This window comes from Polypterus senegalus, chromosome 9 (genome assembly GCF_016835505.1).
Source record: "Polypterus senegalus isolate Bchr_013 chromosome 9, ASM1683550v1, whole genome shotgun sequence".
Taxonomy (NCBI): Eukaryota; Metazoa; Chordata; class Cladistia; order Polypteriformes; family Polypteridae; genus Polypterus; species Polypterus senegalus.
The window spans coordinates 11,736,496-11,751,132 of NC_053162.1; the positions used below are offsets into that span (position 1 = coordinate 11,736,496).

At 41.3% G+C, this 14,637-nt stretch overlaps 1 protein-coding gene across 2 annotated transcripts in view; it reads right to left on the reverse strand.

The window, feature by feature from the left end:
• Positions 1 to 14,637, reverse strand: part of LOC120535112 (serine/threonine-protein kinase Nek6-like) — a 416,838-nt gene that overhangs the window by 253,792 nt on the left and 148,409 nt on the right. For both annotated transcript variants that reach the window (XM_039762699.1, XM_039762700.1), the window contains exon 2: positions 767 to 891. In XM_039762699.1, coding sequence (XP_039618633.1) covers positions 767 to 862 — 96 coding nt within the window. In that variant the 5' untranslated portion in view covers positions 863 to 891. The remainder of the gene's footprint in view (positions 1 to 766; positions 892 to 14,637) is intronic.

Sequence of the window (14,637 nt, forward strand, 5' to 3'; positions counted from 1 at the left end):
CCATTCGAAACATTTTAATGGTTAACTTGGTAACACGTGGCAATGGCATGAGGAAGGTGTGGACAAGAAGAAACCCCGGCTGAGAGACCCAGACGGGAACACACCCAAGGTCAGGGTATGGCAATAGTTGAGACCACGAATCAAAAGCATGTCCGACAATAACAAAGACAAGTGAAATAACAATAAAGTGTCCCGAAATCTCTTAATTCACAGCCTCCAAAAATGAAAGGGTGTCAATCAGCCCCTAAAAACTCCAAACCAACAACCTGTCGAAACATATTAATGGTTAACTTGGTGACACAATGCAATGGCGTAGGGCAGGTGTGGACAAGAAGAAACCCCGGCTGAGAGTCCCGGACGTGAACACATCCAAGGTCAAGTTAATGGCGATAGTTACAATACAATACAATACAATTTATTTGTGTGTAGCCCAAAATCACACAAGAACTGCTGCAATGGGCTTTAACAGACCCTGCCTCTTGACAGCCCCCCAGCCTTGACTCTCTAAAAGACAAGGAAAAACTCCCAAAAAAAACCCTTATAGGGTAAAAATGGAAGAAACTTTAGTCACGGCAGTTCAAAGAGAGACCCCTTTCCAGGTAGGTAGGGCGTGCAGTGGGTGTCTAAAAAAAAGGGGGTCAATACAAAGCAAAAGTTAGACCATAAATTAAAAAGCATGTCCGTGGAACAACGAGAGAGCAACTCTAACCATGCCGCTCATAGCTCGATACATTTTTAAAGGATCATAAGGAAAGGTGGCTGGTACCTGTGGTTCCAGTTGGTATTCCTGGCCTGGCAACGGGTAAAGCTGCTTGTTCTGGTCCTCTAGAGTGTGCTGAAGATGACTGTGCTGTCCGTCCATTGTAACATACCACTGAGGGGTCTCTCACTCTGTTCAAAATAAGAACAACAGGCATCTTGAGCATTCAGTATAACATTACATCACAGAAGAAAGTCTTCAGACAACTTCACGTTATGGTGTTGTACATTTCATTTTCATTGGATAAACTTGCCATTTTTGCCCCCCCCAGTCTACACTCAGCAACCCGTAATGACAACGTGAAAGCATGTTTTCAGAAAGGTCTGCATGCAAACTGAAATCTCTAATTCCTGGAAGTGTCCAGTCCCCTTGCCGTGCCGCTCCAAATTGTTTAGTTTCATTCTCCTTGAGATGTTTCTAGAAGTCGATTGGAGTCCCCCCTCTCGCATATTTAACTTACTGGAGATCGTTTAGGAAAGCACACATGTACCTATGTTATTGAAGGTCCCACAAATTTCAATGAGACGATCAACTCCAAGGATCTCTTTGTAGACCTCCATGATCAAAGTTCACGGCGAGGAGGTAAAACAATCCATAAAGATCTGAATGTTCCCAGGAGCACAGCAGAACTACCAGAACTCTCCTTACATTTGGCTGTTTGGCCAAACTGGGATGGGAGAACCTGTCAAAAGGATGACTTTCTTGGCAGCACTCCATCAATCAGGTCAGTCAGTCATTGTCTAACCTGCTTAGTCCAGAAGAGTGTCACAGGGGTCTTCTGGAGATTATCCCATCTAGCCCATCGCAGGACCAATACACACACCCACCCCAACCACCCACTAGGGCTAATTTACGATTGCCAATTCAACTAACTTGCATTTCTTTGGAATCAGGCACAGGGAGAACATGCAAACTCCACAGGGTGGACTCAGGAGACGTGAACCCTGGTCTCCTTAATGCAAGGTACTGTGCCACCATGAAAAAAATAAATCAGGTTTTTATGGTAATAACCGGTTGGACTTTTCCAAATAGCATATAACGGACTATAAGTGCCAGAGGAAAAAGATTCTCTGGTTTGGTAAGACAAAACTTGAAGTCAAACTCCAAGGACCATATATGAGATCAGTCACTGCTCATCCCCTGACCAATGCCATCTCTGCGGTGCAGCATGACAAACTCCTAATAGTTGGCGACTTTAATTTTCATATAGATAATCAGTGTGATCTAAAAGTAAAAGAATTTATGAACCTCCTGGATTCTTTTGATTTGAGACAACTCATAAATCAGCCTACACATAAAGCAGGTCATACATTAGACTTAGTGATTACTAAAGGACTGAAAGTTGATATAAAACAGATCATTGATATTGGTCTATCAGACCATTTTCTTCTACTTTTTAATATAGAAATAATGATAAAAAACACTCATGAGAAGCATATTGTTAAAAAACGCTTCTTTGATTCGGCAGCAGCTTTAAAACTTACAAACATTTTAAGCAATCAGTCCGTTTATAGTGCCAGCTATAATAGCGAGGACAATGTAAATAGTAAGGTGGAAAGATTTAATTCGAAAGTGAGAGCTGCTGTTGACATAGTTGCACCTGAAAAGACAGTGAAAAAATCTTCTAGCATTGGTATACCATGGAAGACCCAAAGAGTGTCTGATTTAAAGAGAACATGCCGTAGAGCTGAGCGTCAATGGAGGAAGAGTAAACTTACTATCCACCACGAAATATTAAAAGTCAAAATAACAGAATACAATAACACTGTCCGTCTTGAGAGACGCTGCTATTTCTCTAATATTATAAATAACAATGCTAGTAATCCTAGAGTCTTATTTTCAACAATTGATCACCTACTAAACCCAGGTAGCTCAAAGGAATGCCTCCTAAGTGCTTCCAGTGAAACCTGTGAGGCTGTCGCTGTATTCTTCAATCAAAAATTAATGATATTAGAAATAACATAGTATATCTCCCCAACACTAAGGATCCCCTAAACCCCAACATCCTGTTATAAACAAATTAAACTCTTTCACTAGGATAGATTTACCTGATTTACAAAAATAATATCTCAATTAAAACCCTCCACCTGTCCTTGACCCGATACCAACAAGGTTTTTCAAAGAAGTATCAGGCGTGCTAATTGATAATGTTCTTGACATAGTAAATTCGTCACTAGATACTGGGGTCTTCCCAGACTGTCTTAAGACTGCTGTAGTTAAACCCCTACTTAAGAAACATAATCTTGACCCTCGCTCTTGAAAATTTTAGACCCATCTCTAACTTGCCCTTCTTAAGTAAAGTTCTAGAGAAGGCAGTCATTATGCAGTTAAATGACCACCTAAATAAACATGCTATTCTTGATAAATTTCAGTCAGGTTTTAGAACAAATCACAGCACAGAAACTGCACTCGTTAAAGTAGTAAATGACTTGCGGGTAAATGCAGACAGAGGCCATTTATCTGTTCTCATCCTCTTAGATCTGAGTGCTGCATTTGACACCATTGATCACAACATTCTTAGAAATCGCCTTAGTCAATGGGTGGGCCTCTCTGGCAGTGTCTTAAATTGGTTTGAATCCTACCTGACAGGGAGAAAATATTTTGTTAGTTGTGGGAATTACAACTCAAGACACATGATATCCAATATGGTGTTCCACAAGGCTCTATCCTGGGTCCGCTGTTATTCTCAATCTACATGCTTCCGTTAGGTCAGATTATCTCAGGGCACAACGTGAGCTACCACAGCTATGCTGATGACACACAGCTGTACTTATCAATAGCACCTGATGACCCGATTCTATTGATTCACTAACACAATGTCTGACTAGTATCTCAGAATGGATGAATAGTAATTTTCTCAAGTTAAATAAAGAAAACTGAAATTTTAGTGATCAGCAATAATGGATACAATGAGGCTATTAGAAATAAACTGGATACATTAGGATTAAAAGTCAAGACGGAGGGAAAAAGCTTAGGGGTGATTGTTGACTGTAATCTGAATTTTAAATCACATATTAATCAGATCATTAGGACAGCATTTTTCACTTAAGAAACATAAGTAAAGTTAGACCTCTTTATCACTGAAAGATGCTGAGAAATTAGTTCACGTTTGTTTTCAGTCGACTAGATTACTGTAACGCACTCCTCTCAGGACTACCCAAAAAGATATAAATCGTTTGCAACTAGTGCAGAATGCAGCTGCTAGAATCCTAACTAGGAAAAGAAAATCAGAACACATTTCTCCAGTTTTGATGTCACTACACTGGTTACCTGTGTCATTCAGAATTGACTTTAAAATTCTGCTTATGGTTTATAAAGCCTTAAATAATCTCGCCCCATCTTATATATCGGAATGTCTGACACCTTATATTCCAAATCGTAACCTCAGATCCTCAAATGAGTGTCTCCTTAGAATTCCAAGAACAAAACTTAAAAGAAGTGGTGAGGCTGGCCTTCTGCTGTTATGCACCTAAAATCTGGAATAGCCTGCCAATAGGAATTCGCCAGGCTGATACAGTAGAGCACTTTAAAACACTGCTGAAAACACATTACTTTAACATGGCCTTTTTATAACTTCATTTTAATTGTAATTTAACTTAATCCTGATACTCTGTATGTTCAATTCATCATAACAACTATTCATGGTGGCTCTAAAATCGTACTGACCCCTACTCTCTTTTCTGTTTCTTTTTCCGGTTTCTTTGTGGTGGTGGCCTGCGCCACCTCCACCTACTAAAAGCATCATGATGCTCCAACAATGATGGACGGATTAAAAGGAAGAAGTCTACGTGACCATCATCATCATCAAGCCCTTCCGTGAGAACCCTAAATCCAAAGAGGACTGTTTCATTTATGTTAGGTAGAATGTCCAGAGGGGACTGGGCGGTATCATGGTCTGGAATCCCTACAGATTTTATTTTTTCTCCAGCCGTCTGGAGTTTTTTTTGTTTTTTCTGTCCCCCCTGGCCATTGAACCTTACTCTTATTCGATGTTAATGTTGATTTATTTTTTTTATAATTATGTCTTTCATTTTTCTATTCTTTAATATGTAAAGCACTTTGAGCTACTGTTTGTATGAAAATGTGCTATATAAATAAATGTTGTTGTTGTTGTTGTAGCATGGTGGTGGCAGGATCATGCTATGGGATACAGGGACATGGAGACTGGACAGAATGGATGGTAGGATAAATGTAGCACAATACAGAGAGGTCCTTGAAGAAAACCTGCAATGCCACCTCAGATTGGAGTGATAGTTCACCTTGGGGCATGACAATGACCCAAAGCATACAGCCAACATAATTTTGGAGTGACTTCAGGACACGTTTCTGACTTTCTTAAACCGCACAGAACATCTGTGGAGAGACGGTCACAGACACTTCCCATCCAACCGAACAGAGCTTGATGGGTTCTGCCAGCAATAATGGGGCAAACTGGCCAACTCCAGGTGTGCCAAGCTTGTAGAGGCTTACCAAGAACACTTGAAGCTGGTGAATGAGGGATTTCAGTTTTTGATTCTTAATAAATCTGCAAACGTTTCTAAAAAACTACTTTTACTGTGTTATTATGGGTTATTGCAGGTGGACTGATGGGCAAAAGTGGCAAATGCATTCTCTTGAAATTAAACCTGTAACACAATACAGTGCTCTCAACATGATGAGGACTTAATACTTTCTAAATCCACAAATCCACTATATATAAATACAGTATAAATACGAACAGCTCCAGTATGACTGAATTCATGTTTTTACTTTTGTCACAAACATAGCCAAGAGACATTGGGAAGGTTTGGGGCAGCCACCCATATAATATTTCCCGGCTGCAAAATCTGTCAAAAGAAAAAAGACACGTTCATACAACTGAGTCCAAAACAGAACTGAGTATCTTCTTTAAGATGGCGGCTTATAAACCATCATGGGGGAAGTGATGTCATCAGGATTGGAGCCAGAAGTGACGTCATTGGCTACCTCAAAAAAGGGTGGGATTTCCCGAGAATGGTCTGCAAGGAATTAAGGGAGAGAATTACTGCACTTCGCCACCCCTTGGTCTGGCGTGGAACTGCATTTATTCAGGCCCTTTGGTTGTCCCCTAAACATGTGTCTGTGACAACATGTATACAGTGTTTTTCTCACTACTCAATGCACTTTACACAGAGAGAGTGGGAAGCCACTTAAACCACCACCAATGTGCAGCATCCACCTGCGTGATGTGAAGGCAGCCATTTTGTTTTGCGCCAGTACGCTCTTAGGTGGTGAAGTGGTGACAGAGATAGGAAGCCAATTAGGGGCAGGGGATGATTAGGGGGTCAGGATGACTAGGCCATGGTGAGCAATTCAGCCTGGACATTGGGTAAGACTTGCTTAGAGAGACAACAGTATCATTATTTTATTTTATTTTTTATATTTATTTATTTGGCTGATGTCTTTATTTACAGCGACGTACAACATTTCAGATGTAATAGCTTCCATTTCTTTCATTTTTCCAGTTGGCGCACGGGCAAGTGAAGTGGAGTAGTGGCTCTGAGGCTAGGGGTCTGTGCTGGTAATCAGAAGGTTGCCGGTTCGAAGCCCGAAATGACCACACTCTTTTGAACAAGAGGGCTATTGCTCTGTCCTGGGTATGACGTTAATCAGCATCCAGCCCTGCATGTAGGCCCTCCAGCCTTCAGGGAAAAACCTGGGCACTGGTGGCAAAATTGGCACTCCAGCCACCATTAAAAAACCTCACACTGGTTCCACTCCATCTGCACTAGTGTGGTGCTGAGGTGTCACCTGTCGCAGGGCTGCACTCAGGTCCTAATCTGAGGATCCTGAGGTGGTTTTTCATGTGCTGTGTCAGCGCGTCCTCCTAACCTCTCTCTCTTAATGAATTATGGGTGGAGTGGTGGCCCTGAGGCTAGGGATCTGTGCCAGTTGCCGGTTCAGATCCCATAAACGCCAGAAGTGACTCTACTCTGTTGAGCCCTTCAGCAAGGCCCTTAACCTGCAATTGCTCCATCTTGGGTATGACATTAATCGGCATCCAGCCCTGCATGTGTAGGCCCTTCAACCTGCAGGGAAAAACCTGGGCACTGGTGGCAGAATTGGCACTCCAGCCACCATAAAAAACCTCACACTGGTTCCACTCCATCTGCACTAGTGTGGTGCTGAGGTGTCAACTGTCGCAGGGCTGCACTCGGGTCCTAATCTGGGATCCTGAGTTGGTTTGTCGCGTGGTGGGTACTGCATTGCGCTGTATCAGTTTGTGCCCCTAACACTCCCCTCTCTCTCAAGTGAAGTGACGTTCTTATGGTCGCGTGGTGTCAGCAGTCGGATTTAAACCCACAACTTCAGGATCTGAGGAGCAAAGCCTTAAGCTTTACACCATACTGTCTGCAAAGACAGTGAATTTAATGTCATTATAAATTATTATCCAACATTAATTTACCTCTATCTATTTACAGCGGTATTTTAATAGTATTATACTGTTATATATTTTTAACAATAAGTGATGAATTCCTTTATAAGTTTTGTTTTTTATATAATTTTATTGATTTTATTCAAATCACATAACATTCCATACAAATAGATCAATTTTACAAAAATAGGATTGAACACAAATCAACCCCCACCGCTTTATAAGTATTTTGGTTTGACGTGTCCTTCCCATCCCCTGAGGCGCTCTGTTGGATGACCTCGCAGGTTTATATCGTTCGCCTGCCAGACTTATTCATTTCCTCTGTTAATTAAGGATTGCTTCCTGTCCAGACTTAGTCCCATTTCCTATTTGTGCATCCAAAGTCAACCACTGGGAAGAGAACGTAATGAAAACCTTTCCCTTTTCTTCTCATTTGTCTCCATTTTTGTGAAATGGATTGGTTTCAACATTTTTGTGCCTTCATCCAACACCCCGTGATAGATAAAGGGGCTCCAAATGAAAGGAAATCAGATAGGGGCGCTATCTCATTAATGTTCAGAATCCCCTTATTAAAGGTAGGGTTACATGCTGACCAAGCTTTTTTTGCCCCCCAAATACCGATTGTAACAGTTCAGGTTTGGTTTCATGGTCAAGATTTTGCCTGAAGAAGGGGCCTGAGTTGCCTCGAAAGCTTGCATATTGTAATTTTTTTAGTTAGCCAATGAAAGGTGTCATTTTGCTTGGCTTTTCTCTGTATTTTTCAAGTGAAAGTTATTTCTTCACAAACTTACTATATACCGGGTGGGAAATACGTACTGAACGCGTCAACATACTTTTCAAATAACGTATTTCCAATGAGGCTATTCACATGAAATTCTCATCAGACATCAGTATTAACTTAAGAAATCCACAAATATAAAAAATCCACAACATTAAAGGCCATAAATAAAGGTATGTGTAATAAAATGGAATGACACAGAGACGCACTAAGAAAGAGAAGTACAAGGCAAGGAAGCAGCTGAAATCTCTTAGTAGTTAGAAAACAAATCCGCCTTCTATCCTCTCTCCTTGATTTTTATTCAGTGCTTATTTCCCCCACTGTATGTATGCATTTGCCACGCAAAATTGTGTTCTAAAGTTATTCCATTATTAATTATTTAAATATATATATATATATATATATATATATATATATATATATATATATATATAAATATATATATATATATCTTGCCTGCATTGGAGCTTTACATTGTAGTCTACGGGGTACAGAGATAAAGCTTAAAAGCGTACCAAACACGTCCATTTTCCAAGCCAAGTCAGTTGTCGAGTGTTGAGCCATGTGTTGCAATTACACACACATTTTAAAATAATTTTTGCATGTCAATTTTGAGCTAAAAAAACACCAATATTATGAGATTCAGCCATTTCAAAAGAAGACTAGCTGGGCATGGCAGCTCACCATTTAGTCTTCCTATTCAATAACCTTTCACCCCCCTCAGGGTGTGGTTTTCTCTGGAAAGACCAAATCACAGTAAACTTTTCATGCCACATGATTAATTTTCTTTTGATCTACTTCTGTATTTATGAGAAAACTATCACAAGTGAATAGAAAATGTATCCTTACTACGAGAAAAACAGAGCCAGGAATATGAGATAAAAGGATTTATTTCCAGATCCCATTTGTTGTCACAAACATGTCGTCTCAAACGAGGCGTGGTTTAATACTTGACAACTGTCTTGGCTTAAAAAATGAAGGTATTTGGCATGTTCTTAACCTCTTCCTCCAATCGCCATATGTAACATGCCAGAGTGGGCACAATATTTTTTTAAATCTATAGAAAGTGCTTAACTTTAGAACACAATTTTGCCGAGCAAATACATATACAGTATGTGTTAAACTAAATGCAGTGTGTCACACAGATGCGCATGAGAGGCAGCTAGAAGGACCAAAAGAAGGTAATTCCATGCCAAGCCAGGGGGTGGCAGGGTGCACTAAACCTTCCTTTTTTATCTCTGCAGACCGGACACGGGAAATTCTGCCTGATTCAGCCTTGACGACATCACTTCCCCCGACAGACCTTAAAATCTCACCATCTTCCCTCCGTTAATCAGTTCTGTACACAATTCTGTTTTACATTTGCCTTTTGCAGCCAGGAATTAAGCATATGGGTGGCAGCCCCAAACCAATCTTGGAAAGTGATGTTAAGGTTAAACGTATTCAGGTGTTTGCTTCACTTCAACAATAGAATATCAGTTTCTTATAACTTAGAATATGGTATAGTCGTTTACCCCTCCTGTAAAGTTAACATGAGATGGAACATTCTTAGCTACATCTATAAAACTGAGTGTTAATTAAAAAAGTTAGGAAATAGTCTTACTGCTGGCATGGACTGTTAGATATGTTTGCCAATGGGAGATGGCATACAGTGTTCTGACCCAGTAACGTGCTTGAAGTATGACTGTATGACCAAACTTAGAGAAATGAAACATGAGTAGCGGCGACGACGAGACAAAAGCTTTTATTCTGCTGGCACTGTCAGGCAGGTGGCATAAGTGCATTGAGAAGGGTGGAGACAACATTTAGAAATGACAGCATCAGTGTTGTGAAGGTTCATTCCATTTTCTGATGAATCCCATTTTCTAATTTTAGCTTGACTCCCCATCGTAATTAAATAAATACGACTATTCACTAAACTAATCTACTGCATATCATTTTGAAAGAAGCTGTTCCGCTAACTGTCTTTTCTCTTATCCGTCACCTCCTCTGCCCCGACCCATGATGGATAATCGAGGTTTTACTGTACTGCTTATGATATTAAAAGGGTAAAATCCTAACACTGGTGTCACAATACACGATGTCTAGCTGAAGGGGATGTCAAAGTTGACGACTGCAGTCACCGATCAACTGAACATGTCATATTACACAAAACACAGAGTCGCAGGGTACATGTAACCACTTTCTGGTACAGCTTCACATTTCCAGAGTATCACAAGCTCGCCCCTTTCTGTGACAGCCAATAACTGCCTCTGCTGCCTGGCAGAGCCGGTGCCCACGCGATCGTTTTACAGGTACGCCGAGATCAGCCGTAATCTCTGCTCTCCTTTATTCTCTTTTCTGTTCTGTTGTGGTTTGTAAAACATGAAAGAAACATCAGATGGACGAGCCTCTCTTTTGGTTGCAATGGTCCCAAAACTCCCGCTTTCCGGATTCCTTGTCACTGCTTTCCGAGAGAGCGCCCGTTGGTGTTCTGCTCTCATGCACACATGAGTTGCCCCCTACAGCTTCAGACAGCGGCTTGAATTGTCAAGATGAGCCGCAAGGTGATGAGACCGAGACCGGCCATCACAGGTGACTCTGTTGACTCACTAATTTTAAGTAACTGAAATAATGCGACTGAAAATCATTGGAAAAATCGTGTAATGCGACCGGAACCTTAAGTTGTCATAAAAACAGGTGCATTTGCTTGCCTTACCGTGTAAGTCCGGGGATATTTAATACAGAAAAGACACTGGAATGAGATAAAGCACAAGCCATCACCTTCTCCACAGCTATGGAGTACGAGCAGCCTGTCTGGACAGGGCACTTTGGAAAGACGTCCTCATCCCAGCAAAGGCTCATTCGCACGGTGGAGGTCTTAACTCCTGTCAGGTCAGTTCATTTCACTTTTGCTTCTTCCATCCTTTTTTAGGAACAAACTACAACAGGTACAGAGCCAGGCATGATGGGTTCTGCAGCTTTGGCATCACTCAGACATTTAGAAGGTTTGCGGCATTCAAATGTGCTTCGATGGAACGATGGCCTCGCCCAGGACTAATTGGGCAGCTTGCTCTACTGTTTGGTTACTCTGAGCAGCAAGGAGGCAACATGACGACTGATGAAGGAGTGAGCTGTGGAACAAAATACTGGTAAGGAGAGCTTCTGGTCACCCAGTGGTGCTGAGGATGGAAATGTTTGGACATGAGGGTGTAGCTGCTGAAGACAAGATAAGGCTGGACACAAATCACTGGTGAGCCACTGGCTGAACACACACACACACACACACACACACACAACGCTTTCAGGAGCAAAGGCACCGCCCCACGTGTCCGGACCCTGAATGGAACTGAGTGGGTGCAAGTCGTCTTACCAACCCACATGACACTTGCTTCATTTTTCCAGCACGATAAAACAGACAAAGCCGTCTCCTGCATTGTGTCTTCCTCTGTACAGAATTTTCAAAAGGTTTTTACATCCTTCAGCCCACACCCATACCCTGTGATTTCTTTGTAACACCTCAGCCGTATGCGGGAGGTACTGATACATACGCGTGCAAAGCGGAGCTGGCAAATCTCTCCTGTGTGTGACAAACCAATGAGTGGGAGCACCAGATCAGCCTGAATCAGCGTAAGGGGCTTCGAGCACAAAGAGATGAACAGAGAAAGGCAGAAATAGATATGAAAGACACTACATATGGCAGACAGACACAGATGAAAGGCACTATATCATAGATAGATAGATAGATAGATAGATAGATAGATAGATAGATAGATAGATAGATAGATAGATAGATAGATAGATAGATAGATAGATAGATAGATAGATAGGAAATGTGCTATTTAAATATAATGTGTTATTAATATTATTATGACTATGAAAGACACTAAATGATTGATAGATAGATAGATAGATAGATAGATAGATAGATAGATAGATAGATAGATAGATAGATAGATAGATAGATAGATAAAAAGACATACAAGAAAGTAGCAGCGGCTCCACCTTGGTATACTTATATGTACGACATTAATGTGTATATATGTGCCTGGCTGACTACGTAATTATTATTTTTTGCCCACTCATAACTTTCTCTTCAGTACTTGTCTCTCCGTCTCCTAATTTCGGTCTGCCGTTGACTCATTTTAACGGCTGTTCTTCTCCTTCATTTATTATATGCTTAGATATTTCAATTTTACAGCGCAAATACAAAAGAAAGCTCAAAGATGTCGTTTTCGAACAAGCCATTGGGACAACCAACTCTTATTTTAAACACAGTTATAAATATAACTCAGAAAGATCCCGTTGTTTGATTTTTTTATTTTTTCTTTGTAAACCGCCTCACTTAGTGCTGTGTTCCTACACGCAATACGAACGCAGTGCGCTGATCGGGTTGCACTTTTTCCAAATTCGCGCTTGTGGGCGGAGCTGAGCCCTCGTCGTTCGATTTCACAAACACAGGACACAGGACTAGGACTTGTCACGAGCGCTGACCGGTCAGTACGGGATTCACACTTCCTGCAGAGTGAGCCCGGAGCATTCCTTGGGGGAGCGCTAGGTTACCCAGTCCCCGATTGCAATGACTAATGCCAATTTCCTTATAAAGCGCTGTCAGGATTTTTGTATTTTTGACACGAAGCCTGGCAGGCAGTTGAATCAGAGTGCGGGAACGGCTTGCTTGTTGATAAGATGTGTATTAACCAATTTAATAAAGCACCTTTCATTGTGATGACCATCACTGTTGGGCTACTACCAGCACAACAAAAATCAACGAAGTAGTGCATGAAATTGGCAGGAATATGTCCAAACTGTGTGCCCGCTGATATTTCATGGCAAGCTTCTAATCACAAGGTGCTGGCTGTACTATCAGAAATTACGGTTGGGCGGAGGGCCGCGAACTGTTAATACTTATACCACGTGATGAAGACCTCGTATGTATCTCTATATACATGTAAATTGTTTTCGAGTGGGAATCTCTATTAAACGTTATGTATATAGCTCATCTCCCTCTCACCGAAAAAAATCCGCAAGATTCTCATCAAATAACTTGAACTTCCACGGGCAAAATCATAGAAATATACAGTACAGCTGTAGATGTAAATTGCCTTAAAACAGTGCTGAAAGGTGCTCTATGACATTACTAGATACACAAGCTCTTATACTGCCTCACTGTTTAAACCATAGCAAGTCACTTTAATCTTCAAACCTCACGCTCTACTGTGCACGGTGGCGCAGTGGTAGCGCTGCTGCCTCACAGTAAAGAGACCTGGGTTTGCTTCCCGGGTCCTCCCTGTGTGGAGATTGCATATTCTGCGTGGGTTTGCTCTAATTTCCTCCCAAAGACATACAAGTTAGGTGCATCGGCGATCCTAAATTGCCCCTAGTGTGTGTTCCCTGCCCGGGATTTGTTCCTGCCTATGTCCTGTGCAGGCTGGGATTGGCTCCAGCAGACCCCCGTGACCCTGTGTTAGGATATAGCAGGGTGGAAAATGACTGATGAATGACATTGCACAAGTATGATAAAATTGCAGGTCACTTAATTTGCTGAGCCTCGAATTGGATACATATGATATAATTATATTTTCGAAGTACAGTCAGTTGCCTTCGGTCAGCACTCTGTATGGAAGGCACTACAAAACATTGCAAGTTACATGGCTACGTCTCCCCCATTGACTTGCTCATGGAGCCAGCGCAAGTCACTTCATTCACAAAACGTCACATCACACAAACATGAAAAGACTGTAGTTTAGATGTAAGTCGCATTCAGTCAGTGTTCTCTTTGAAAGGTGCTATATAACATCACAAGGTACATGGCTCAATTTGCTGAAACCTCACACGGCAAAAAAATGATCTAACTAATTTAGACGTAAATAATTTTTGGACAGTGATCTCTATGAAAGACACTATATAACGTCACATGATACACAGCTCAGTCTCCTACACTGACTTACTTAGTTTCACTTCATTTGCAAAGCCTCACGTGGGAAAAATGGGATAAAATTGCAATGTAGATGTAACGGATTGATGACGCTATATAACATCACAAGGTACATGCGCTATTTGACTCATTTGTCAAGGAGAACATTGCACAAATATCAGAAAAATGCATTTTAGATGTAAATTGCCTGCATATAAGTTCTCCATGTAAGATCTCTTCTATATATATTTCTCTTCTGGTTTGTCCTGCTTCCACTTTAAACCTGGTCCCGCCCACATGCAGCTGACATGTCATTTCTCGATTCCTATTCGTCCTCATTCAAACCCTTCCCCACGCTTCCTGCGGCCTTCCATAGACCTTGCTATTTTCGTTATACCGCGACGGTTGTTTCCTAAGCCTCTGTTATAAAATGAGCGACAGAATATCTTCTCTGTTGACGGGTTTTTGTACAACGTCATCTCTATTCCGGGATCCGGCAACTGCCTGTTCCTATCAGTGGGTTATTTCTTGACACAAACGGTTGACGAAGGCAATGCACCGTTTTCTGCTCTCATTCTTACACCACAGCATGCTACGGCCGGCGTTTGCTATTTAGTTTTATATAATAGTAATAACAGTATATATATATATATATATATATATATATATATACAGTCATATGAAAAAGTTTGGGAACCCCTCTCAGCCTGGATAATAATTGACTCTCTTTTAAACAAACAAGATAACAGTGGTACGTCTTTCATTTCCTAGGAACGTCTGAGTACTGCGGTGTTTTCTGAACAAAGATT